The sequence below is a fragment of the Streptopelia decaocto genome (assembly GCF_964273445.1).
Source record: "Streptopelia decaocto genome assembly, chromosome: 1".
Classification (NCBI taxonomy): Eukaryota; Metazoa; Chordata; class Aves; order Columbiformes; family Columbidae; genus Streptopelia; species Streptopelia decaocto.
Window position 1 is genome coordinate 39,248,261 of NC_138663.1, and position 25,239 is coordinate 39,273,499.

General features: G+C 56.1%; 1 protein-coding gene across 2 annotated transcripts; it reads left to right on the forward strand.

The window, feature by feature from the left end:
- Window positions 1-1,076: 1,076 nt before the first annotated feature.
- TRIOBP (TRIO and F-actin binding protein) lies at window positions 1,077-24,504 on the forward strand. 2 transcript variants are annotated; one of them, XM_082067479.1, is made up of 22 exons: window positions 1,077-1,102; window positions 2,157-2,450; window positions 3,712-3,845; window positions 4,241-4,352; window positions 4,746-4,947; window positions 5,370-5,754; window positions 6,568-6,700; window positions 7,069-8,049; window positions 8,324-8,419; window positions 13,802-13,858; window positions 14,219-14,287; window positions 14,792-14,881; window positions 15,736-15,845; window positions 16,296-16,854; window positions 17,501-17,611; window positions 19,624-19,771; window positions 20,180-20,291; window positions 20,773-20,932; window positions 21,468-21,581; window positions 21,885-21,971; window positions 22,860-23,023; window positions 23,720-24,504. In XM_082067479.1, the coding sequence occupies exons 2-21, from the start codon at window positions 2,334-2,336 to the stop codon at window positions 23,019-23,021; spliced, it is 3,939 nt and encodes a 1,312-aa protein (XP_081923605.1). In that variant the 5' UTR covers window positions 1,077-1,102; window positions 2,157-2,333; the 3' UTR covers window positions 23,022-23,023; window positions 23,720-24,504. The 2 variants fall into 2 exon arrangements, with proteins under 2 accessions (XP_081923605.1, XP_081923606.1); XM_082067480.1 differs by lacking the exons at window positions 4,241-4,352; window positions 4,746-4,947 and having other exon boundaries at window positions 1,079-1,102; window positions 5,281-5,754.
- Window positions 24,505-25,239: the final 735 nt, after the last annotated feature.

Sequence of the window (25,239 nt, forward strand, 5' to 3'; positions counted from 1 at the left end):
GAGATGCAAGGCTTTGACATGAGCTGCCACGCTGGAGTTTCCATGCATGATGGCTTCCGCTGGCTAGACTGTCATTCTGCACACATGCATGCACAAAAATATAATTGGGATTGCAGAGGATCAAAGCCAGACCAGGAGCCAAAAAGGTCAGATGCTCGGGGGAAAATAGGAGTGCAGTGCAAAAGAGGCGTAGCTGTAGGAGTCATGTGATAATCAGGGCACTGTATTTATTGCTCTTAAGTAGCATATCAAGCTCAAGGCTGTACCCAGTACAGTCCCACTGCTGCTTCCAGCATTTTATTCTGGAAATGAGCTGGGGAAAAACATTACTGGTAGAGTGACAAGACCTTTTGGGGAGTAATGGAGCTGAATAACTGGTGTTGTCTGGGAATGACAGGTTTGAAGAGTGATTGCAAAATGTCTTCAATGGGTAAACAAAAAGTGAAATGAAAAAGGAAGTTGAACTGAAGCAGGAGCAATAGAGGATGGATGTTTAGGACGTTTCTTTAGGAAAAGCAAGGCTCAGTCAGGGCTTCTGCTTGGCAGGTAAAGCTCAGGTTAGACAAACCTCTCCAGGGAGTGCTGTAGGCAGGGATGACCTCCCGTTGGACCTGTGCTGGGGACAGGATGATCTTTGGCTGTATCGTTGTTTGGCACGTGTTTGGGGTTCAGGTTAACTAATTCCTGGCGCGATGCCTCCGGGCAAGCACTGGGACAGACCCTCGGCAAGCGGGTAGCTTGGTCCCGGGGGAGACGCAGCGAAGGGGAAGGGCAGGGGAGAAGCCGAGGTACGAGGGCGCAAGGTGGGGGGACGAGCCGCAGCCCAGTGTCCCCTCCCCAGGCCCATCCTCCCCCAGCCCCGGGGCTGCCGAGCCCAGGTCGATCATCCGCCCGCCGACACCGACACGTGGATACCCGCGCCCGTGGGCGCCATGGCCGCGCGCCTCCGCCAGCCACTCAGAGGACGATATGCAAATCACTTCTCGGTGGCAGCCAATGAGAGGGGGAGGGGCGGGGGCTCGCTCCCCGTGGTTCCCACGGCGAGCTTCATTGAGGGGGGAGCTCGGCGGGCGGCACGATGCCGGGAACCATAGGGAAACAGGTATTGGGGGTACTGGGAGGCAATGGGAGCACTGGGCATGGCTGGCTGCCTGTCTGCTTGCATGCATGACAGAAGCCCTGGGGATCACAACATTATCCTGGCAGTAGGCCCCATGGGGTGCAATGATTTGCCCATCAGGCAGTGGGGTGCCATGGGCTCCATCTGTGGGTGGCACTCGGTGGGCAGCAATATTGGTGTGTTCCATGCTGCATCCCCAGCAGGTGAGTGCTTAGGCTCTTGTCTGGCTTTTAGTGTGAATGAGTCAAGAAAACCTGCCGCAGTGGAAGGATGGAGGCTGTGAGGTTGGCACTGGTGCAACTTGCTGTATTGCACATGAGTGCACTGGAAACTTATAGCTTGATTTTGGCCCTGGTTGTTCTGGGGAGCAGCCATAGCCTTGATCAGCTGCTCTGACTCAAATATCCATGTTTAGAGGAGCCACCGCATGATCACATCAGGGATGCTGTGGTCATCCCACACTGATTTCCTGTCCTCCTGTTGGTACCTCCTCCAGACAAATTAAGCGGAGCCTTCCCAGCACAGATCACATCCTCAAATCCAAAGAGTCTCTCTCAAACTCCACTGTACAGAGGTGGTGCTGGTGGACAGGATGCTTGTGAAAAGCCAGGCCAGAAGTGTAAAGTCCAGCTGCTGTGCTAGCAGTGCTTATTGCCCTTCACAGTTTTGCAATCAACTGTCCTACAGGTCTCAGAAATTTTAGTGAGATCAACAAGTTTAGGAAAATTCTCGGTGGGTTTCCAAATTTCCTAAGCTGCTCATTCCTTTATAAGCAACATAGTCAATCATAGTCTGATTTGTGCCTTTTAAGGGAGATTGAAGGAAGAAAACTTCCGTCAAACAAAATAGCAGGACATGAGTATCATTCCCTCTGTTCACAGGGACTCCCAAGTTGGGGGGGGGTGTCAGTAGTCATTTGAGGGTGCAGTGCGGTGCCCACTTATAAAAGACATCCCTGACAGAGCATATCCTTTTATTATCTATAATTATATGGATCATACTGATGACCTTGCACCTGGATGCTCTTTGATTCCAGTATTGCCAGCTGAGAGCAGCAAACTTCTGTCTGGGAATAACATTCATGATGCCATAGGAGCCTGAGGCTGTGGAACCAAAAGCTCTGGTCTTCTGCTGCTGTTCCTTCCTCCTTTTTCTCCTGGCTGCCCCCTGCCAGCAGCCCATCTGCCAAAGATCTTCGTCTCTGCTATGGACAATGTCTGGTTCGGTAGATAATGCACCCTGCATGAACTTTGAAGCCAACATATTTGCAAAGAGCCTGTGCCAGCACTGCTTTCGAGCCGCAGGGGTTCACCAGCAGCATGCTCTCCAGGTGAGCTTATCCATCCCACCTGGAGGCTATGAATACTTAATTAAGGGCCCCTTTGTTCCAGGTGGGGACTCCATGTGCCTTTGTAGAGATGGAAATCACAAACACAAAGGCTCGGCCAGGTTTTCTAGGTGTTTTGGGGGAAGATGTGGGGAGTGGTTCTTCCCAGGCAAGGGAATCCATCATTTAGCTGTGCTGAGACCCAAGCTGGGAGCCACCTTTGTGGGGAAGGGCTGGACACCGAGTACAAGGGGCTCAATAGATCCTGGAAGAGAAAGGAAGGAAGGGGGCACTGGCAGAGCCGGAATCCACACTGGATTAATCTCTGCTTGATGCCTCCTGCCATTTACAGCCTGCCTAAAATATGGTCCTGATGGATGTCCCTCTGGACCCCAGCTGTCAGCTTAGGGCTGGGGCTGAGTCCTGTCCCAGCTGCAGCAGACTGTTCCCAGAGGGTAAAGCAGGAGTGGGACAAATCTCACAGGACTTTGGGCTCTGGATACCTCGATCTGACCCGTCCTTCAGTGCAGTGCTGGATGCACAAGCCACTCGGCTGCCTCTGACCGGGCAACAGCCGGTTTCATGTTCACAGAGGGTTTCGTGTTGTTTGCCGTCCTCCAGGAGTGACTGGCCTGGGATGATGAAATAGTAATAAGCCTCCCTCTCTCTTTCTTGCCCTCTCCCTCTCTCCCCCTGGCCCTGGCCTTCTAAGGTTACCTCATCCCTTCACCCACGATCTGCTCAGAGCTGTCACCTGAGTGAATCCCAGGGCGGGTGAAATGCTGGAGGGAAGGTGGTGCGGACAGCCGGCTCCCCCGAGCCTCCCCCACCGCTGCTCATAAGCCCTGCAGGTAATAGGGCTGCGGATGATGCTGAGACGCCTGCAAGCCCTGACAGAGAGAGGCAGGGGCTGTGGCTACAGCCTTCTCTGCAAAAATCTCCCTCCTTCTTGGCTCCATTGCCTCTCCCTGGGCTATCTGGGTCGTGAGGGAGAGCGGCTGCCAGCAGCATCAATGCCGACTTGGGGGGGCATTTTCCCTGAGCCCTCATCCACACACGCTGTCTCTGGGATGCCTGCAGCATTCAGCATCAAATAGGAGCATGCTGGGCCCCTCTCTCAATGGTGGGTTGTGAGAGGCATCAAGAGCCCCAGAACCCAGGCTGCTCTCAGAGGAGGTAGAAGAAGCAGGTGTTTCCAAGGGGTAGCCTTCGTTCTCATCCTCAACATGCTGATGGCACCATTGCATCCCCTTCTTCCTCGCAGGAGCAGGCTGTGGAGGTCACAGGACGTGATGCTGGCAGTGATGCAGACCCAGATGGGCCCTGGGATGCCCTCCATATTTTAGCCCCCCAGTGCGAGGTATACGTGTGCGTGGGCCCAGCGGAGGGGACAGAGCGGTGAGTACCAGCCGGGAGCCGTGCTGCTCCAACAAGCCCCCGCGGTGGGAACAATGGAGGAGGGGGAGTGGGAAGCCGAGCGAGGGGAAATCAGATGTCTTCTCCCTGATGCTCACAGGCACACCAGTGCCTGGGAAAAAGGGCGAGCAACCCTCATGCCATGCCCTCTGAGTTCCTCTTGGCTGTCCCAGGAGAGGTCGAGGGGCACCAAAAGAGTATCTGTCCTCCACACTGCTTCTAGAGGAAGGCTGGTGGCCCCAGGATGGGCTCTGCCAGCCTCTGTGCCCATTCAGCGGAGAGAAAGTGAGCATGCATTGGGCTGCTGGCGTTGCTGCCTACCCCTGAGCTGTGGGGGCTGTGCTGACCACCAGCTGTCCTCTCTCACTGCCCCACAGCTGGCACGAGAGCAGGGGATATCCCCCGCTCAGCCCCGGAGCTGAGAGTGAGCACAGAGAAACCGGCAGCGACCCCAGCACCCGTGCCGAAGCCAATTCCACGCTCACCAGGGTGAGATGAGGATCTCTTGTGGTTTGGGTTATCTTGATCTCCTCAGCCCCCTTGGCCTTTCAATGCTGCTTCAGCTGGGCACATTCAGAAGGTCCTAAAAGGCAATGGGGGATCAGCTGAGACCTGTAGTCCTCACGAAGGAGGCGCTCTCACTGAAGAACACATGAGATTCACCCCTGGATTCCCCTGCGGGCTTTCCTATGTTGTTTCTTGCCATGCCCATTGATGTTGGGCTGGGGTCACCTTATGCTCATGCAGCTCCTCTCCTGGTCCCTTTTTACTAGCAGCTTTGGGCTGAAGGGGCTGTAACTCCTCATATATGCTCTTACCTCCTTCCAGCCCACAAAACCTACTGATCCCTGTTGCAGAGACTTGCCTTATCTTGTCTCCCAGGAGGGGGAAATGACCCGGTTGTGGGACAACACTTTGGAATCAGGAAAAAGGGACATGATGAGCTATGCAGGCTACAAGGAGCAGGTGCGGCCACGAGCCCTGCAAGCAGACAGACTCGGGTGGGTTCAGCCTGTTCCCTCTGGATCCTGGGTGAGAACCAAGGCTCAGGGCTTTGGGAAAGAAATCTGCCCACTAAAAGCAGGTACATTTGGTTTGCTCCCGTGTGAGATCCTTGTTCTGGTTTGCTTTCTATCCAGGGGGCTCTGAAGTTCATGATGGATCTCTATTTAGATTTAGCATCTCTTTACTCAGTTCTGGTCCCAGGAGGCGTTCAACACCTCCATGGGCACCATGCCGAGACCCAGATTCTGTGAGATGGCATCTCTGTGTGTGCTGACCAGGAACTGTGGGTCTCCCAAGTGTTGTCTGTCTGCATGATTTGGTGTGCCCTCAGCTTGCAGTGTTGTGTCCCAGTGCTCCCACTCTGCTTGTAGGGAGTCTGGGTTTTATCTCTGCCCTCCTGGACCATTTCTAGCTCTCCTCCGAAGACCTGCTTTGCCGTGGACGTGGTGGCATCCCGTGTTGCTCGTGCCTCCCCCAGTAACGGCCTTCTCCCCGTCCCAGAGCGCCGTCCTGCCAGCCAGAAGCCCGAGGAGCACTGGCCGAAGCACCGCATAGAAAGTGGCTATTTCTCTCTGGAGCGCCGGAAAACTGACCCTCTGTGGGCATCCACCCCGCCGCGTGCTGCCACCGGCTCCTCGCCGGCCCGCAGCGACTCAGTGGGCAGCGGTGGGCGCCTGGCTGGCTCCCGCGTTCGGGAGCCCCGTGGGCAGCCCAGCAGTACGGGCACGGAGGGGCGGCACGGGCTGGAGAAGCAGGAGTACACGGTGCTGGCAGACCTGCCCAAGCCCAAACGCCTCGGCCAGCAGGATGCTGTGGATCGCTGTGGCTCCCGCACACTCAGCCCCGGCCGAGTGGAGGTGGAGAGGATATTTGGTTGCGAGCGCAGGTGAGAAGCGATGGGTCTCTGCAGTGGTCAGAGGTGGGGGATCATCCCCCTGTGCTGTCAGGGGGCCCCCACCTCCAAATTGTTGTGCGTTAGGGAGAGAGCAGGGCTAGATGGCAAAGCTCAGCTTTCACCTGTGCTTGAATTTCCCTTAAAGCAAGGGTTGGGTTTAGGCTCGGTGCTTCCCAGCCTGGAGAGCTCCCCCACCACAGCACACAGGCAGTGGAGGCCATTGTAAAGTTGGAGCAAAGATGCATGATTAGAAGTGGAGGTAGTAGCCCACCCTAACTCATCTTTCCAGCCACTTCATGGAAGTCACAGGATGTGCTGTGGAGTGGGGCAAGCCATGGAAAGGGGGAAAGACAGAGGTGGTCCCTGCTGCCAGAGTCAGTGCTCCCCAGGGATCCAGGATCTGCTGTACGAGCTGCTAAGAAAAAGATCAGGGATGCCGAGAAGCCCACAGTGCTGCTTGGGTCTTGGCTGGAGAAGCATGAGTGGCTCCAGTGTTGGTGGCACAGGGCAGAAGGGGACATTAATGGAGACCAGGGAAGTATCCTGGCGCAGGTGGATGGGATGTGAAGGAGCAGATGGAGGGAAGCTTAAGGAATAGTGTGAAAAAGACATGAGTGAGGCAGCAGAACACGAAAGCTGGGGAGGTTGAAGTGATAGGAACAGGGTAAGGGAGAGGCTATGGTGTGCATGGAGTCCAGAGCTGGTTGAGATCTGCAGGGGCAGGCTCAGAGGGAGCTGGGTCTGTGGGGGCTCTGCCTGCGAGCTGAGCCTGGCAGCAGTTGGACAGACTGTGTGTGCCCACAGGAAATCAGAGACCCTGGAGGCCTTCCAGGCCCTGGAGGAAGGCCGCGTGGAGCGGCTCGATGGCAAGACCCCAGTGCCACCCAGCAAAGGCCGCCTAGCTCGGAGGCAGTCCAGCCCCAGCCTGCCCAGGGAGGTGAGGTTGCCTGCGTGGCGGGACCACATCCCAACTCCCCAAGCTGGCTTGCTTTTCCCTACCACATTTTCCTTTATTTCTGCCACATGCTTCTCTCTTCCCCTGCTCCCCCTTCCTGACATTCTCAGCCCACCCTCTGTGATGCACCAGGACTCTCTGCTCTTAAATGGCAGCAGCCCCTTCATCCTTTGGGTGCAAGAGGCTTCTCTTCAGTACAGTTTCTGTGCACGGGGGTGCAATTGCTGTCTGGCAAATTATTTAACCAAGCTGTCTCCCAGCCCTAATCCCATCTTGTTCCTGCTCACTGGCTATTTTTTTATTATTATTTTTTAAGAGGACTCCCTGCTCTCTTTTGCCCATATCCTTAGGGCCAGCGGGTCTCCTGGCACCTTGAGCAGCGCAGCAGAGGCCCCAAGGAGCCCCTGCGCTCCCCCAGCCCAGCTCGGCACCCTGAAAGAGCCAGCAGGAACCAAGGGGACCCCCCACGCCCCACCAGCTCCAGCTGGCTGCTGGAGAGAGGCAGCCGGAGCCCGCGCTCTCCAAGCCCAGCCCGCCAGTCAGAGAGGAGGGCAGGGGAGCCCCTGAGCCCTCCCTGGCACTCAGGGAAAAGCTGGAGGAGCCAAGGGGAGCCCAGTCGTGCCCCAAACTTGGAGAAGAGCAGAGCTGTCTGGCAGGCCAGGGGTACGGAGCAAGCCCCGGAGAGGAAGAGCCGAGGGGACACCCTGCACCCCCCGGGCCTTGGGAAGGGCTCAGAGAACAGCAGACTGAGCCAGGCAAGGCCACCGCCACGGTCCCTCAGTCCTGGGAGGCATGCGGAGAGCACACGGAGAAGCCAAAAGTTGTCCCCTCCCAGCCCAGTGCGGTGCACAGAGAGGCAACAGGTGAAGCCAGGGGAGCTGCTGCACCTCAGGGGGCCCAAGAAGCCATCCGAATGCGGCTGGCAGAGCCTCCTGGAGAAACTGCCGCCCTCCCACCCTGGGAAGGGTGGCGTCAGTGACTGGAAAGGCCGAGGCAAGCCCCTGCGCCCCACAAGCCCAACACGACCACTGGAGCAGGACTGGAGGGGCCGGGGGGATGCCTGCCAAGCGCAGGTGTGGGACAAGGACTGGAAGCACCAAGAGAAGCCTGTGTGCCACGTGGACTTGATGCACCAGCTGGAAAGGGAGTGGAAAAGCCCCACTAAATGTCTGGATGTAGGACTATGGCCAGATGACAGCTGGAAAAGGCCTGAGAGTCCAGCACAGCAGCTGGAGGATGACTGGAAGGGTCCCGAGCACACTCGAGACACAAACAACCCAGAAAAGCCATTGGAAAGTGACTGGGGGAACAAGAGGCTTCTCATTTACCATGTGAGTAGGATAGGATACGGAATTGATGGGGATCCTACCATGCGTAAAACTGGCAAGCACAGAGTGGGGGGGTCCCCTGGGTTGCAATTCTGCTCACCCTTCCTCCCCCGGATGCCCTGCTTTTCCAGGGATGCCATGCTGCCTGCCTGGCACTGGGAGGAGGGAGAGATGCTTCCCTCCCCTGGCCACTACTGGGAGCCCTATGGTCAAATCTGGAAAACCGTGGCAAGGACTAAATCCCTGTGGCTTCAGCTCCTGCTTTCTGTCTTTGCAGCCTCAGCCGGGTGGAAGTGCCTTCCTGCCTCAAAGCAGCACCGGCTCCTCAGGAAGCCCAAAGCCACGCTTCAATGCCAGTGAAAAGCACAATAAGGTAGGGGCTGGGCCCTGGGAATGGTGACGAAGGGCAGCTGCCCCTCTCTGGAGGTCACTGTAGGCAGCGCCTGCAGCTCCAGTGCCTCATCTCAGCAGGCTCAGGGTGATGCTGCCTTCCCATGACCTCCTGGGTACCACAGTCACTAACACCTCCCTTCCCTTTGTCCTTTGCCCATTTCTCAAGTGAAGAAACTGAGGCACAGAGCTGTTTTTTTAAAGCAAGAGGGGAATGAGCAGTAGACATGGGATTAAAATCTCAGCGTAGCTGCTTTCTTCCCTTTATTATTGCCTAGTGCTATGATGGCAAGGGGATTTAGTGGCATGAAAGAAGATAGGACCAATTGTGTTGGCATTTCTGGGATACCAAAAATGGTGTGAGAGTAGCTTTGAAGGGCTGCAGAAAGTGTCCCAGGAGCCTGTGTAGCTGGTGGCAGTGCCTGAGTCCCTGCCTCTGTCCCCTTTCCATGCATCAGTCACCTTGGCTAGCTTGTCGCCTGCTAGGGCGTGGCTTTGAGCTTTACATAGAGACAAACTGCAGCTGGGCAGGAGGCTCTCAAAGGCCTCTAAAACTTGAAATAGGTGACAGGTGTCCCTTCCCTCGCTTCCCTGCCGCAGGCCAGCACGGACCCCAAAGCCTTGAGCTACCCCTGCACAACTGTGGCTGGTTCACCCCACCTTTTCTAGGTTTCTTGTAGCAAGAAGCATCGCTTTGGTGTAATTGTGCAGCAGAGCCTGGCATTTTGTGATGTGCAACCCCCTGCCCCCTTTTCCTTTAGGGCACTCTTTAGCAATTCTCCTTCCCCATGCTGGCTGGCTTTCTGGGGGCACCAGAGGCCCACCCAAATCTGCTGCCACCTCTGCCAAGATTGCAAATCTTTGCTTTGGAGAGGGAGGATAAAACTGAGCCGCTTCAGGAATTAAGATGAGGACCCTGCTGTGTGCACACACATGGCGGGACTGCTTAAAATCCATGCCTGACCGAGAAAATAAAATTAAAAAACAATACCTGCAAGAAAACCCTGCCTAGGTAAGGGCTGAGCTCCCGCCGGTCCCTTCCCGGGGCAGGAGGGGCTCAGCCCGTTCTTGCCCGGGCCAGCGGGCAGGCAGAGGGTCTCCGCTCAGCCGCAGCATCGCCCCTGGCCGGCCCCCCTTTCCGTGCGGCACGGCGGCCTCGCCCGCCCCGGCGGCTCCATTGGCTGCGGGCGGCGGGGCGGCCGGGGCGGTGGCGGCTGGCTGCCATTGGCTTGCCCGGGCCCTCCCAGGAAGTTCGGGAGGAGGAAAGAAAAGTTTTTTGGGTTGGTTTTAGTTCTTTTTTTTTTTTTTTCTTTTTTTTTTTTTTTTAATTTAAAAAAGAAAAGAGGAAAAAGGCGAGCGGGGAGCGCGGGGCGGGAGGCGGAGCGGGCATGGTGGGGCCGCGGAAGCCGCCCGGCCGCTGAAGCCGCCCCGCCGCCCTGGCTGCCAGCGCCCGGCCCCGCCACGACCCCGGCCCCGGCCCCGCTGCCGGCCGCGGTGTCCCCGCCATGACGGTGAGTTGGGACCCGCGGGGTGCAGGGTTTGGGGTGGAGGCTTCTCTACCCGGCCGCTCTCCTCCCCCTCGGCCGGGCCTTAGGGGTACCCGGCGGGACTCCGCGGGGCTGGGAAGGGGCGGAGGGTCCCCAGCTGTCAGCCGCCGCCTCCCCGGGGTCCCTCCGCTCCCTGCCCGCCCCGGGTACCGCTGCTCTCCAGGGGACTCTCGCCGCGCTTGGAACTCAGGGCTGTGGCTGAAGCTCGGTGCCTCCCTTCCCCATCACCACCGGGCTCCCATCCTGGGCTCTTGGTGGCCACTCGGTAGAGTCGCTTCGTTAGCGTCACTTCGTTAGTGGTGGGCACCACCCCACCTAGATAAATACCGGTAACGTAGCACGGAAGCCTGGACCGGGCTGAGGCCTGCCAAGCTCACCACACTGGTGACCGCTGCTGGATCTGAAATCTGCACGCCCCCGGGCGAGTGGAGCTCCTGCTCCCCATGGGAACCAGATGCGGTTTTGGGGCAGGGAGTGTCCGACCCCTCGGGCAAGCCATCCTGGGTGCAGATGTCTTCCAGCCCTGAGAGGACACTTGTTGAGCAGAGCGGGGTAATGATGGTGACAGGCTGGGTTGTGCCTGCCAGTGTTTCGCATGGAGGTGGTGGGAAAGGGAGAGCCTGTTGCCCTCTTGCTTTTGCAGCATGTATAGATTCGGGATCTGCTTGTGTGCTCCAGCCTGGGGGTGGTTTTGCTTCCACCAAAGTGAGCTGGGGCAGTTTTGCTTTGTGTTTTGTCCTGGGGCCTGTGCCTGTGGAGTGAGTTCCCCTTTTTGGAGGAGACAAGACATTGTGCTTTCCGGGAGGCTGAAATCCCCTTGCACCATCTCACAGAGGTGAGAGGAAGCAGTGCTCTGGGATCTGTGCTCCTGAGGAGCGGGAGGCATGGGAATGGTGAAGGCTGGTGATGGAAGGAGCACACCTGACCATCCCGTCCCTCCCCTCAGACACTGAGCTTTCTCAGCCTGCTGCAGCCTCTTCTCCACTCCTCCATCCCAGCGGCGCCTCTGTACCACCCAGGAGTCATTCCTTTGCTCCCACCCCATCTCCTTTCCTTCTTTGGTATTTACATTCTTCAGATATTTGCAGGCTCTTATCACCTCCCCTGTAGCCCTTCTTCTGCCAGAGCAGGCAGCTGCCTCTCCTTGACATGCTGTTGTAAGCCAGTTCTTCCAGATGTCACCTATGTCCCCGGTTGCTTGGGACCCCCTCTAGTGCCTCTACCTGGCCAGCTGCAGGCCTGAACATAATAACTCTGGGGGGTACGGATGCAACCAGGCAAAATTGCTGCTGCCACCTCCTGAGCCAAAGCATCCTCATCCGCAGCCCTGTGGATTTTGCCGGGGGTGCATCCTGCCACATCCTTGCATCTCTGGCACCCGGATCTCTCCCCGCAGTTTGGCTTTCCTGGACATTTCCTTCTCCCACTGCTGGGCCTTTTCCTCTGAATGGGGGAGTTTGATTTGAACTCCACTCTCCTCTGCCAGTATCCTGAGCTTTTAATGCTGAATGAGGAAGCTGGACTTGGTTGTGGGCACTTTAAGCACTTCATGCATCAGCCTTGTCCTATGGTATCAGCCCCGCTATGAGAAGAATGGTTCAAAGCCAATTCCAGAGCTGCAGCTCTGTGTTCTGGGGTGACAGGGAAAATGGGGCCAGCAGGGAAAACAGGAGTCCTGTGCAATTCGCCTGTTTGGGAGAAGGCCTTTGGGGGGATTTTTTTGGCCCCAGTGCTACATTAGGGGCAGTGGTTCTGCAGGACTTTGCACCAGTTTTCCCAAGAGCATACATCCTGGTAATGTTCATTATTTTGGCACCTAATGCTTTGGGATTGTAAATCCTCAATAAGATGAGACCAGCTGATCAGTACAACAGCCCCAGCCAGGAGTCCTGTCACTCCCCGTCTCCCTGTGTTGTTTTTCCACCTCTGTGGATTGTGCCCAGCTCTTTTCTGCAGAGCGCACGTGCGTGTCCTGGGAGGGGGGGAGGCTGCGCCTTGACGTTTCGCCTCCTTTCCTTCCCTCCCGCCGCTCCCAGTTCAGAGCCGGAGCTGAAGTCACTGGATTGGAAGGGATAACGGGAAAAAGGGTGGAGCTGCTGCCAGGGGAAAGGAATTAACTTTCAGGGTGCTTTTCCAGGGCGGCAGTGGGGCCAGTGGGATGTCTGTGTCCATAGGGATGAGGATGCGTGTGTCCCCTTCCTCTCTCAGCCACTGGCAGTGCCCATCATGTTGGCAAGAGGTGAGGTTTGGAAGCCCCCCGTGCCTTTTCACTCTGGTTTCCATGCCTGCCTCCCTTCCCGGGTGGCTTGTGGCCATGGTCCGGTGTTTCTGGCCAAGCCTGAAGCTGTAGCAGCTGGTGATCCTCCCCTTGGCGGGCTTCCCTGTGCCTGCTCAAACCAATAGCCGGAGCCCTGGGGTGGGCCGGCATGTACTCAGTGCTTGCCACCCCATAACCTCGGGTGTAACCCAAGAGCAGCAGCTTGGGGAGATGAAAGCAGGGGAAGACTTGGCCTGGCTGGGCAGCCAGAGAGCTGGGCTTGAGAGGCAGCCACGACCAGCTGCTGGGCTCAGTTAGGGGACACAGAGTGGCTGTCAGCTTGCTGGGCCACCCCTTCTCGCCAGCTTGGTCTCTGGTGGTGGTTGTGGCACCTGGGGACTGCTGGTGGCTTCCCCACAGCTGGCAGATTTGGTGCAGACTGGTAGAAGGTCCAGCTCTGTCACCATCACCTCTCTAGCATTGTCCCTACCTGGTTGAGCTGCAGGAGAAGGAGCAAATCAGCAAACTCTGGTTTCCCAGGGAAAAGAGGCGTTGGGCTGAATTATTTGGTGGTGTAACTTCTCCGGAACCAGCAGGGTTGGGAGGAGGGACCAGCTCGAGCCTGTTTGGCTGAGGGCAAAGCCAGGGAGAGCGGTTCCCCTGAGTCAGCTCTCTGGTGCTCCACCTTGGGAAGGAGATAAACTGGTTGGGATGCCGCACCAGTGGTGTGAGGTTAGGAGGAGGTGGGGGACAGGAGGAAACTTGTTTCTAGCACAGGGTGATCTGGGTGAAACTCTGTTCATCCTCATCTTTGGTTGTTGTGGCTGAGGCTGGGCAGAGGGCAGGCTCTGCGGTGGGGGGGAGCAGAAAGATCTGGGTAAGAGAGGAGCCCCCAGCATCTCAGCCACAACTGAGTCTTGGAGAGGGTCAAATCTCTAAGAGAATCAAGTGCTGGTTGTGACTCTGATTTCCTCTCTACCCTGGGGCACATGGTTTAAAGGCAATGTGTTTTCACAGCTCTTGAATTGCCTCCTGTAAGTATGTAGTGAGGGCTGTTTCGCAGAAAGCTGCTCAAGTCTTTAATAAATGATCTGTGGTGAAGTTACTGGAAGGACGTAGCTCTGGGCCATAGGTGGCCAGGGTTTGGATGAGGCATCTCTGGTTCTTTGCAACTTTGCCTCTGTCTCCAAGGCAAGCCCCTTTGGCGGTGGTGGGGCACTCCCTTCTGCCTGCTCTCCTTGTCCCTGCCTCCTCCTCTCTGAATAAATACCTCCAAGGCACCTCGTGGAAACTTCCCTGCTGCATATTTTCCTTTAATTTTTTAAACCTCTTTCCTTATCTCCTCCTTCCTCTTACAGGAACAAATGCCTGCTGCTGAGAGCTAAATCCAGTCCTCCTTCGCCCCAGGTCCTACATTCCCATGAGTTTCCCAAAAGCAATGCCAGGCTATTCCCACTGGTCATTCTGCCACTGAGGACTTGCCATCCACCCCCTGGCATGAAAAGCCCTTTTGTGGGTCACTCCCAGACAGTAACCCTCTGTTTTGTCCTTTCCTCTCCAGCCAGATCTCCTCAATTTCAAGAAGGGATGGATGTCTATCCTGGACGAGCCAGGAGAGGTAAGCCTGAGTGGGGGGTCTGCCTCTTCCCCTAGCCCCTGCTGCTAGAGATCCCTGGGTGAGCAGCCGTTTTCCTTCGCCCTTGCTCGTTGCAGCTGCTCCCGCTGGGAAGGGCAGTGGGAAGCCTTTGGTGGAGATACCTCATTCCGAGTGCTAGCACGGAGGTTCACCCAGCACCCCTCTCTCAGCCCAGGGGCGCAAGGGGGAGTCAGAAGGGATGTGGAGGAGGGGGAAGAGAAGAACAAGAGGTCGCAGCGCAGAGCATCCCTCCCTGTTCCTACGCTTCCCCTGGTAACTGCCTCTCCATTTCCCTCCTGTCTTTTCCCTTCCCTCCCCTCCCTCTGCCTGATCTGCCTGCAGTGGAAGAAACATTGGTTTGTGCTGACTGACTCGAGCCTCAGGTATTACCGGGACTCCAATGCGGAGGAGGTAAGTATGGCCAGCCTTTCTCCAGCCCTCCTTTCCTTCCTGGCCAGGGGGGAGAGGAGCGTAGCCCTGGCATGACAAGTACACTCCTGAGAGAAGCAGCAGCATTGTCTCCTCCTGAAGGGTGCTAGAGGTGGCGGGCTGCTCTTTGCTAAGGGGTGACGAGAAGGATGGATGTCGGACGGCAGGCTGGTGGGGTGGGGAAGGCTGGAGGGCTGTCAGTGGCGGGAGGTGAGGAGAAGGGCCGGTCCTGTGGCTGGGTGTTTCTGACACTCTTCATCCATGCTGCTGGCTGCCTTTTGGGTTAAAAGAGGCCCTGCTGTGCCAGGGAGCTGAGACTGGCTCCTGGAGAGCTGTGAGAGGCCCTGCTGTGCCAGGGAGCTGAGACTGGCTCCTGGAGAGCTGTGGGATGAAGGCAGAGGGTTTTGGTTATGCTGCCGGGAGGTGACAGAGCCTTTTTCAAAGCTGGGTTTGCACCTGTGTCCTAGTGGGTGGCTGTCCTTGCAGGCTGATGACCTTGATGGAGAAATCGACCTCCGCTCCTGCACAGACGTGACGGAGTTTGCGGTTCAGCGCAACTATGGCTTCCAGATACACGTGAGTGTCCAGCACTGTGTGGACACAGAGCAGTGGCACCAAGGGACACCGGGTGGGCATGTGTGCTCCCTCCCCATGCCAAGATGCCAAGAGGCAAGCCATGCAAACCTTTGTCAGGACGGTGGCCCGGCAAGGCTGGTGGGTGACACGTGGGTGATAGCGCTCAGGGACACGAGTGCTGCCTGCCTGCAAAAGAAGGAGGAGGAGGAGGCTTTGCAGGGCTGGCCGAAGGCCATACTGGAGGTGGCCCAGGAGCCAAGCTAAATGCCAGGAGTGTTTACTTGACCTGTTAGTCAAGGCAGCTTCTCCAGAGCTGCAGGGAGTGAGTGGTGAGTACTGCAAATCTTGGTGTAACCTGGCTGACCATGCTCTGAGTAACAACCTGTACCCTGGATCCAGCCACAGTACAAGCCCGTGCTTAGCTACTTGGTGTAGCAGCAGGAGGTGACTGCTGAGGCAGCACAAAACCCGGGATGTCTGTGGGTGTGCAGTGTTGGGCACTTCATGGTCTGGGTTTCCCTGTGTCTGTACCCCAATGCTGGTGCCCAGCTCCCAGCACCTGAATGGCTGGATTGCACTGGCTCAACTTTGGCCAAATGTGCTGCCAAAGTTATTCTACTTTTGCCTTTGCTTTGGAGATGGTCTCATGGAGGATGTGTAATGGGCTTCCCTGCACAGAGCATGTCTCCAGTCCCACCTCTCCACTTGGCCCCTGAGTCTCTGAGCAGTGAGTGGCCGCTCTGACACCATCCACCACCCATGGGAGTGGGTGCCTGGAGGTCATGAGGAGTGAGTGGGAGCTGCCTGCACCTCCACTGGGCACTGACAGGGCCTCCGTCTCCTCTCTGTTGCAGACAAAGGATGCCGTCTTCACCCTGTCGGCAATGACCTCAGGCATCCGCCGCAACTGGATCGAGGCCCTGAGGAAGAACGTGCGCCCAGTCAGTGCCCCAGACGTCACCAAGTAAGAGCTGCCCCATGCTGCTTCTCCTCTTCCCCCTCTTGCTGCCCCTCTCTCTTGGCAGGCAAAGGCTGGGAAGGCCCCTCTGGAAATGTTGCTGCTCCCAGATCAGCCCTGTCCTCCACTCCTCCTGAACGTGACCTGGAGACACCAGCTGGTGGCGTGGATTGAGAGCGTGATGATTACACTCTTGTATTTGCTTTTTGCCTCGCCACATCAGTTTAGCCCAGTTTCTCCACCAGCATGGCTGGAACTGGGAGCAAATCCTCCCTGCTCCATGGAGGAACCTATTTCTCCAAGGGGTGGGATGCTACAGGCCCAGCTCTGCGCTCAGGGTGGGGTTTTGTAAAGCTGGGCTGAACAAGAGCTAAGCCTTGGGCGATTAGCAGTGCCTCCATCAGCATCCCTTCCCACATGGTGCCTCTCCTTCACCGGCCACCGCTCTGCTTTCAGGCTCTCTGACTGCAATAAGGAGAACTCCTTCCGTAACTGCATCCCCCAGAAGAGCTCACTCCGGACGGAGGAGCAGCAGCGGCCAGGCTCGGACTCCGAGGGGAACTCGAAGGGTGGTCACTGGAAGGCAGATGGGCAGCGCCATGCATTTGACTATGTGGAGCTGTCTCCCTTGCCACAAGACCCCGGGAATCAGGGGTCCCCGCAGAGGACGAGAGGGAGCTTGAGGGTCTCTGACCGAGCTCCCAAGCATGAGGAGCTGGAGCGGGATCTGGCTGTTCGTTCGGAGGAGAGGCGGAAATGGTTCGAGACTCCCGATGGCAGGGTCCCAAATAGCGACGGCCTGGCAGGGGACTCTTCCCGCAAGGCGTGGGAGCAGGACCTCCCCTCTCCCCCGCTTTCGGAGGAGCAGCGAATTCGGCTGAATGAAGAGATAGAGAAGAAGTGGCTGGAGCTGGAACGCCTGCCCTTGAAGGACTCACGGCGGGTGCCCTTGACAACACTGCTGAACCAGAGCAAGGGGGGCCATGGAGACGCCAATGAGGCTCTGAAAAAGGAGGTAAGAGTGTCCGTCCTCTCTGAAACTGGGTTTCTGGTGGCCCTTTAGCATGGTCCCTGGCAGTAGGAGGCTCTCCAGAAGAGCCAGGCAGAGATGCAGGGAGATGCTCATTCTTTCTGGCTTCATTTGCTACCCCTTGAGTGCATGGGAGCTTTTGCAACTGGGAAATGTGAGGCCAGGGACCTGTTCATGCATGCCTGGAGATGTTCCCTGGGCCACATTTCGACACGGGATAAGTTAGTTGGTGGCATTGCTTGTGCAGAGTCTGTGTTTCTCAGGAGTACTTCTGCAGCCTCTCTTCTCTGGTTGTTCCCAAGCCTGCATATGCTTCCCTGCCAGCCTTTGAAAGGAGCCATGCACTTGTCTGTCATCCCAGCTACACATGCAGCGGTGGTTTCCTCCGGCACAGATTCACTCTGGAAGTTGGAATGTCTTCTCCTCTCCTTGCTAGCGCTTACCAGGCTGGGGCTGGCTTTGCCAGTTTGCTCCCCTGGCAGGGTGCCATTCCTGTGGGAAGCGGACGTCTCCGTTGGCTGTGCATTGTTCTCCCCATCCCTAAGCCCTGAGGGTTCAGATGTGGCATGGTGGTCGAGTCCCGGCACTTTTCCAGCCCTGCCTGAGCATCACTCTCCCCTCCCTGGCGCAGATCCAGTCACTGCGGGCACAGCTGGAATCCTGCCGGGCCCGAAACGAGAGCCTGCGGGAAGCGGCCAAGTCCCAGGGAGACGGACCTGTGCCCCGGGGATACATCTCACAGGTGAGTGGGGCGCTGGACACAGGACCCTGGGGTTGCTCCCAGTTCCAAACTGGGAAATGCTGGGACTCAGCTCATTGCTGAGCAGGTATTGCTAATCATTGGGTTGCCATGGTGACCCTAACTGGTCTCACTTGTAATCAATGTTAATTACATAAAGGCTGGTGTGTGTTGCCTGGCCTTAAAGGGGGCAGAGTATAAACAGGGAGGAGTAGGAGAGTTAGGGGGGAGGTGCAGGATCTGTGCCCCACTTTGTGTGTGGGCATGATGCTGGGGTGGGGTGGGGTGGTGAGTCATCCCTCTACTTGGGAGTGGGTCAGCAGCTTTCTGCCGAGCTATCTGCATGTTCCCTGGTGGTTTGCAGCTTCCCGCATACTGTTCTTCCTAACAGGGGCTCCTGAACCCCTCGTTAAAAGCAGTCTATCAGGCCCTGGGGAGCTCCTGCCCCTGACAGAGCTGGCCCAGCCCTGAAGGTCACTTTGATAGCACAGCCCTTTCATTTGCTGGGACAGCATGTGAGAAAGTCCGCAAAGCAGAGTGTGCTCAGACTTTGGCCTCTCGCTTCTCTTTATTTATTTCCACCCCCATGGACTCATCCAAAGCAAGTGGAGTTACATCCCACAGGGATTTCCTGGGGGGGAAGCTATTGTTCCACCATGCTGTGGGGATTTTGGGATGTGCCATATGTGTGGAAATATACTGTGTGTGGAAGGAAGGAAATTAGGGCTGGCAAAACCCACTGCAGCAGGCTGGCTTTACCTACCCCAGAGAAAGGAACCCCCAAGTCCTGTGGCACCCAGCCCATTGCTAGTCGCTCTGTCATCTTGATTTGACATTTACAGCTCAGAAGCCTCTTTATGGTCAAAAAAGCAAAAGGGGTGGGAAGGAATGGCACCTTATCTTCCTAGTAACTTGACTCAAAAGGCCAGAGTTTCACATCTGAGGCCAAACTTGGCCTTTCCCCAAAGGGCTTGTTCTCTCAGTCTGGTCAGGTTCGCATCCAGCCCGTGGGCAGATCACCAAATGAATCCCTCACCTTTTCCTCTCCTTTGGTCAATCTGTGAAGCTTCCTGGTTTTCCCATGTCAGCAGGGAGGAGTAGCCAGCAAAGACTTGCATTCCTGCAGCGTGTTGCAGCGTCCTTTATATCAGCCCTTGTCTTAGTACTAGGGGAAGGAATGGGACAGTGAGGGGCTTTTGGGGGACGCAATGGCTTCTTGGCTCTTTGCTGACTTTTTAGAGGCCTTGGCTTTTTAAAATAATACCCTGTCATGGTTTGGTGGTAACAAGTCCTTTCCAGGGGGCTTGGGGCGGTGCTGCTAGGATCTGCAGGGAGCGGAGGCGTAGCTCCAAGGTGGGAAGCGCTTTCTTTGCTCTAACACGAGTTAACCACAGGGTTTGGTGTTGGAAGAACCATCCCCTTGGTCTCAGAGCTGTCAGAGAGGAGGGCAAGCTGTGTGAGCAGGATCCCTAAGCGTTAGGCTTTGGGGAGGGCTCTTTAGCTGCCTCTGTCAGGCCACAGTGCAGTGCAGGGTGTCACTTTCAGGAGAAGAGGCTCAGTTTTCATTGATGCTGGGGGATGCTGCTTCATTTAAAAGGCAAATGCTGAGATGTGGCTCCTGATGTTGATCTCCTCAAGCCAGGCAGTCTGGTTGTGGAGGGGTCTGGGCTGCGGTGCTGTGTATGTTATTCTCAGCTCTCAGCCTCAGAGAAATGTTCCTGTCTTGCTGCTTCAGTTTTAAGAAGAGCAAGAGGAACATTTCTTGTTCCACAAAGCGTGTGGGCCTTGCAAAGATGTGTGGCCCTGTCAAACGGTTGTGTTCTGTGATAACAGTGCCACCTCACTTTCCCAGGATGGTCTGTTCCTTCTGAATTAGTCTTACTTCTCTCAAAATGGCCCTGGACTTGGGTGAGGTTTGTAAAATCAAACATCAGCCTGGTCAGGTGCCTGTCGTGGCCTGAGCCCCTGTCTGGGAGCTTTCGAGTTCCTTACCCCTTCTTTCCCCCGCATGGCAGGAGGCCTGCGAGCGTAGCCTGGCCGAGATGGAGTCGTCCCACCAGCAGGTGATGGAGGAGCTCCAGAGGCACCACCAGCGGGAGCTGGAGCGGCTGCGGCAGGAGAAGGAGCGGCTTCTGGCAGAGGAGGCTGCGGCGACGGCAGCAGGTAGGAGTGGACACCAAGCCATGCCCGAGGGTCCCTCCCACTTCTCCCAAATGTCTTTGGTGAGAAACCAGTCATCCCAGTCATCTGGAGCCACACTGCTGACCCTACTAATATAACGCTGGTGCTCAGCACCTTCTTGTAGGCAGGCAGGACTGGCAGAGGTGCTGGGAAGCTCCCACGCTGCCCTGTGTTAGTCCCTTTGGCAGTGCTTGGTGCATCGGGATGATCCTGGGGCATGGAGAAGGTGGGGGGTGCCCTAAAGGCAGAAGGAATGGAAGGGGAAACTGAAAAGATAAGTCTGGGAACCTGCAGTGGCAAGAGCTTCGCTGGTTCCCTGGCTTGGTTTCCCTTAGATGTGCTGGAGCTGGCACAGCCTGATCCCCCATCTTTCGTTGTCCCCGTCTGCAGCCATCGAGGCACTGAAGAAGGCCCACCGGGAGGAGATGAATAAGGAGCTGGGCAGGACACGAAGCTTCCAGCAGTGTGGCTCGGTCTCAGATGCCCTCCAGAAGCAGCACCAGTAAGAAACCACCTCTCCCACTGTCGCCCAATGCTGCCACTCTGTGCCAGTGTCGCCACACCCCATCAGTGTCAGTAGCCCCTAGCTGTCCCCTCCACCATCTCCCCAGCTCCCTCCCCACTGGCAATGGGTGCTCAGTGGTGGCTGCCAGGGATGCTGGATGTAGGGATGTAGGGCAGGGAGGTGTATCGCCTGCTTGGCTATTTTCCATGTAGCACCTCCATTTTCCCTATAGCTTCTTCCCTCTGTTTTCTTTATGGAAAGCTCCTCCATTTCTCCTGCATGACTTGAAGCTCGTAGAAGCACCATGCTCATGTATGGGAGAGTGGGAATGGAAGCCTTGGTCTATAGGGGCTGTCATAATATTTGTGGCAATGGCTGATGTGGGTAGAGGTTGCTGGTGGCAGGGGGGAGAGTGATGCTGGTGACCAGGGGCTGGCAAGGATTGCAGGGCAGCAATGAGCTGGTGCCTCTTTGACAGGTTAGATGTGGATTCTCTGAAGCGGGAGCTGCAGGTGCTTTCCGAACAGTACTCCCAAAAGTGCTTGGAAATTGGGGAGCTCACCAGGAAGGCAGAGGAGCGGGAGCAGACACTGCTGCGCTGTCAGCAGGAGGGGAAGGAGCTCCTCCGGAAAAACCAGGTAAGAGAGGGGCTTTCCCTGCCAGCAGAGACCACGGAACATGTTCTTCCCTTGCACAGCACAGCCCTTCTGTTAAAACTCACAAATTTGTTCATATTTCTTCCATTCTAAGATTTTACAGAATCATTTTGGTTGGACGAACCCCTCAAGATCATCAGGTCCAACTGTTAACCTAACTCTGGCACTAAACTATGTCCCTGAGAACCTCATCTAGACATCTTTTAAACACCTCCAGGGATGGTGACTCAACCGGTTCCCTGGGCAGCCTGTTCCAATGCCTGAAAATGCCTTTCGTATCATCATCAAGAAAAACAAAAACAAACACAGAGGCTGTAGATGGACTTGTCTTAACTATGGTGTTAAATACAGCAAGTGTATTCTTTGCTGTTGATTGTAGGTGCCGTCATCACACATGGGCAGGGGATTACAAGGAGGTTTCTAAGCTGGGGCAGAGCTGGCATGAAGATGGAGAGGTCAGGACAGTGGAGAGGCCAGTACCCTGGCTACCCTGACATCTCTGTGTTTTTTCCCACAGGAGCTGCAGACCCGCCTCTCAGATGAGATTGAGAAGCTGCGAAGCTTTATTTCATCACGGAGCTCTGGGGACCACTCTCTGCACAACAACGAGCGGAGCTCCTGTGAGCTGGAGGTACGGGGGTGCCCCCAGGCTGCCCCGCTGCCTCCATCCTCACCCTGTGCCGGGGGTCTCCTCCTCCTCATGGTGGTTTTGTCTTGGAGCGGGAGGGTGGGGGGGTGCCGGATGGAGCGGCAGGGCTGGTGCAGGAAGGAGGTACGCAAGCTTCCCCTCCGCCACTCTCCCAGGGCGCTGGTGACGCTTCCTGCCCTGGCCCTCCTGGCCCTTCCTTCCTTTTCCACCCCCAGAGCCCGCTGGCCTTTTCGAGGCGGTGGCTCTTGAGTCACTTCTGGTTCCTCTCCCCACTCCCCGGCCCAGGTGCTGCTGCGGGTGAAGGAGAATGAGCTCCAGTACCTAAAAAAAGAGGTGCAGTGCCTCCGGGAGGAGCTACAGATGATGCAAAAGGTGGGTGTTTTGGGAACTACTAGAAAAGTGGCAGGAGAGGGAAGGGAGGGGAGCAGCAGAGCTGCATATCAGCAGCGTTAAGCTGGGTTTGATGGGATGCTCAGGCCAAACGCTCTTGTCACCTGTGCTCCTCGTCCCCGTTCGCTCCCAAGCGCATAGCAGCCACGTGCTCCAAACAGCACAGGCTGGCAACCTCACACAAGAGAGATGTTATGGGGACTTTGCTGCTGTTTTCCCCAGATGTATGTACATAAAAGTGTGGACAAGCCAGGAGACCTTCTTTCCCAGGTGGGAAGCCTGGGTGAAGTATGACAGGCACTTTGCTTCCCCAGCCACCTTCTCTGTCCCCTCCCTTGTGCCTTCGCTGGGTGGTAGGTGTCTCCTTGAGCACTGTTGCTGGGTGTGCTGCTCCCTCCACTGGCAGCAGCTCCTTGATTTGCAAAGATATCTGTCAAAAGGGAACCTGAAAGAGGCTTTGAGACTCCGTGATGCTGTATTTTTCTCACTTAAGCTTTTTGTCATGTACATGGCCAGGACCAGCCCTTTCAGCAGCCTGCATCTCTGTTGAGGTTACTTTTCCCATATGCCTGACCCAAATGCAGACGAGCCATGGTTAAGCCTATATCGCTTCCTTGATTTGATGCTGCAAGTTCCTTCAGCTGCGGGACCAGTGACTCTTCTTTTCTTCCCGCCCCAGAGTTTGGGAAATGCTATCTCTGCACTTTTCTTCTGGATATGTTTCTGCATGTTGTGGATTGGGATGGGCTTCAGACCCAGGGTTGGCTCTCCCCTCCTCACCTGCTCACCCTTCTCCTGCTGGGCTCTCCTTGCCACCACCCTGCCTCACGTCAGGCTTAAAACTTTCCGACCCCTCTCCCACCCTGGCAGGATAAGAGATTTGCCTCAGGGAAATACCAGGATGTCTACGCAGAGCTGAATCACATCAAGGTGCGCTCAGAGCGGGAGATCGAGCAGCTGAAGGAACACCTGCGCCTGGCCATGGCGGCTCTGCAGGAGAAGGAGTCGCTGTGCAACAGCGTTGGCAAGTAATGGTGAGCACCAGGAGGACTCTGATGTCCCCTGTGGGCACAGGGGGCTGAGACCAGCTGCCCTGCTTTGGAAGGGGGATGGAGGCTACTGGTTCCTCCTGCTCCACTTAGCACTGAAACTTCATGCATAAACTCTTCCTTGTCTGCTTCTTGCACCCTCTTGTCCTGCACCCCTGTTCTCCCTGATGTTCTGCCAAGGTCCCCAGCCCCCTTCTCATCATGCTGCTCTTGATGCTTCTGCAACTGGCACCAGGTGTTGCTCAGCCAGGCTGGATGCCACATGCTGACCTTCACCCCACGTAGGTGACAGTGTGGGGGCAGTTATTCACTACCTGCGTAGGTGATGTTTTTGCTGCCTTCATCTTTGAAGCGGGTTCCCTATCGCAGCACAGAAATGTTAAGTCTGCGTCAAAGCAGCCCTGACTAGATCCAGCCTGCCTCCCACGCTTGTCTGCGGGTATCCCTGCCGTGGCTGGGGAGGGAAGCAGAGTGACAGGAACAAGGGTGTCCTTTGGGCCAGAGCACTTCTGTTTTTGCTCAGATGCCATGGCCGTCAGGGTTGGGGTCACCCTGCTCTGCCAGCACTTGCTGGTGGTTGCTGAGATGATGATGGTGGCCATCTCCAGGGGAGCAGAAGAGATGGCATTTCTGCACTCAGTGGATTCTTTCTAAACCATTTCTGGTCTTCTCTCTTTCTAGGTCTGCTCTCCGTTTGTTTATCTGTTCTTGTTTTGTATCTGCTCCATTCCTCACTTGTGGGGAGGAGGAGGTTGGATCCCATCTGTTATCACTCCGGCGAGGAATCTTACACACCCCCAACCTCACTCCCCTCCCAACGCTTATTTGATGAAGCCCTTTTACCTGTGTACCTGAGCACATTGTTTGGACTGGCTCCTTACATGCACCTTCTTCAGGATTTTATATGTGAAAAATATATTCTATAGAGGAATTTTTCCCCCCTGGGAAGAGGAGGGGGAAAACTTTTACTACATCACCAGCATTTTCTAATCTGAAAAAGAGAATCTGGTTTTCCCCCCCTCCCCAGTCCCATTGCTCCTGGCCACACAGCCACTTTTGGCACATATTCCCTCTCTTCCAAATGTCTCTGTGGCCCCTCTGAGATGCATGGTGAGGATGATGCTCCCCTCCCCGTGCCGGGACTCATGGAGAAGACAAGCAAGCCATAGGAGGGAAACGCTGGGGCAGTCTGCCATGGATGTGCTTGCTGGGGACTTTTGAAAGAGGAGACCTTGGCAAAAGTCTGCATGAACGAGCTCTCCCCGTGACTGTCCTTTGGCTCCTTCAAGAACCCGAATTGGCAGGAGCCCAGAGCCACAGGGTCTCTCCTTTCTGAGGAAGAGGAGCTGTGAGGCTGCTTACTGCACCCACCAGAGCCAACCCCGCCTTGAGGTGGCAGCTGCTGTTGCTCTGTTGCAACCTTCAACTTTTAACTTAATAAAATCTTCCCCTTTCGCTGAGAAAAACGTGTTTGTTCAGGGGAATGTGTCCCTAACCCAGGGTGGTGGTGGTGGGTGGTCATTTTTCCAGGCTTCTGGGTGATTTGGGGACATCCTGACCCATCACTTCTCTCCTGTTGGATTTGGGGAGGGAAAGCAGCAGGAACACCTCCAGCAAGAGGAGCCCTACAGTGCCATCATGCAGCTATCTCCTCCACCTTTGGGTTTGAGGGTGAAATAATCTGCTTCACCCCACAGCTCCGAAAATCCCATGTGGATGCTCTGCCCCACGGAGGAAGAGCTGAGTGTGGGCTGCATTGGTGAATCCACTAGGGAGGGTGAAACAGATGGCAGTGCAACTTGCTGGCAGTATGTATAGATCCTGGGGATCAGAAGGATTTAAAATGCTTTCTTCCTGTTTTGGGGTGAAGCATGTTGTTTTTTTTGGCAGGATGGAGGACCTCAGGGGTGACCACTCCTCATTCAGCCCCATCCCAATTTAAACATTAGCTGTTGCTCTGCAGAGAGGCTGCTGGCAATTATGGAACAGCCCTAATTTTTGGCTTGTGCTGAGGCTGGAGGCACCATCTGAAGAGGGAAGGGCGAAGGGTTCAAGGTGGACTTCGGATGGAGGTGACAGAGGTATTGGCTGGGAGGCTGGAGCACTGCGAGACATGGGGATGGGAGCAGGGCGTAACAAAGCTAACGACAGGGTGGCAGCCACGATGAGGGATGAGGAGACTTAAGGCAGCACATCTTTGC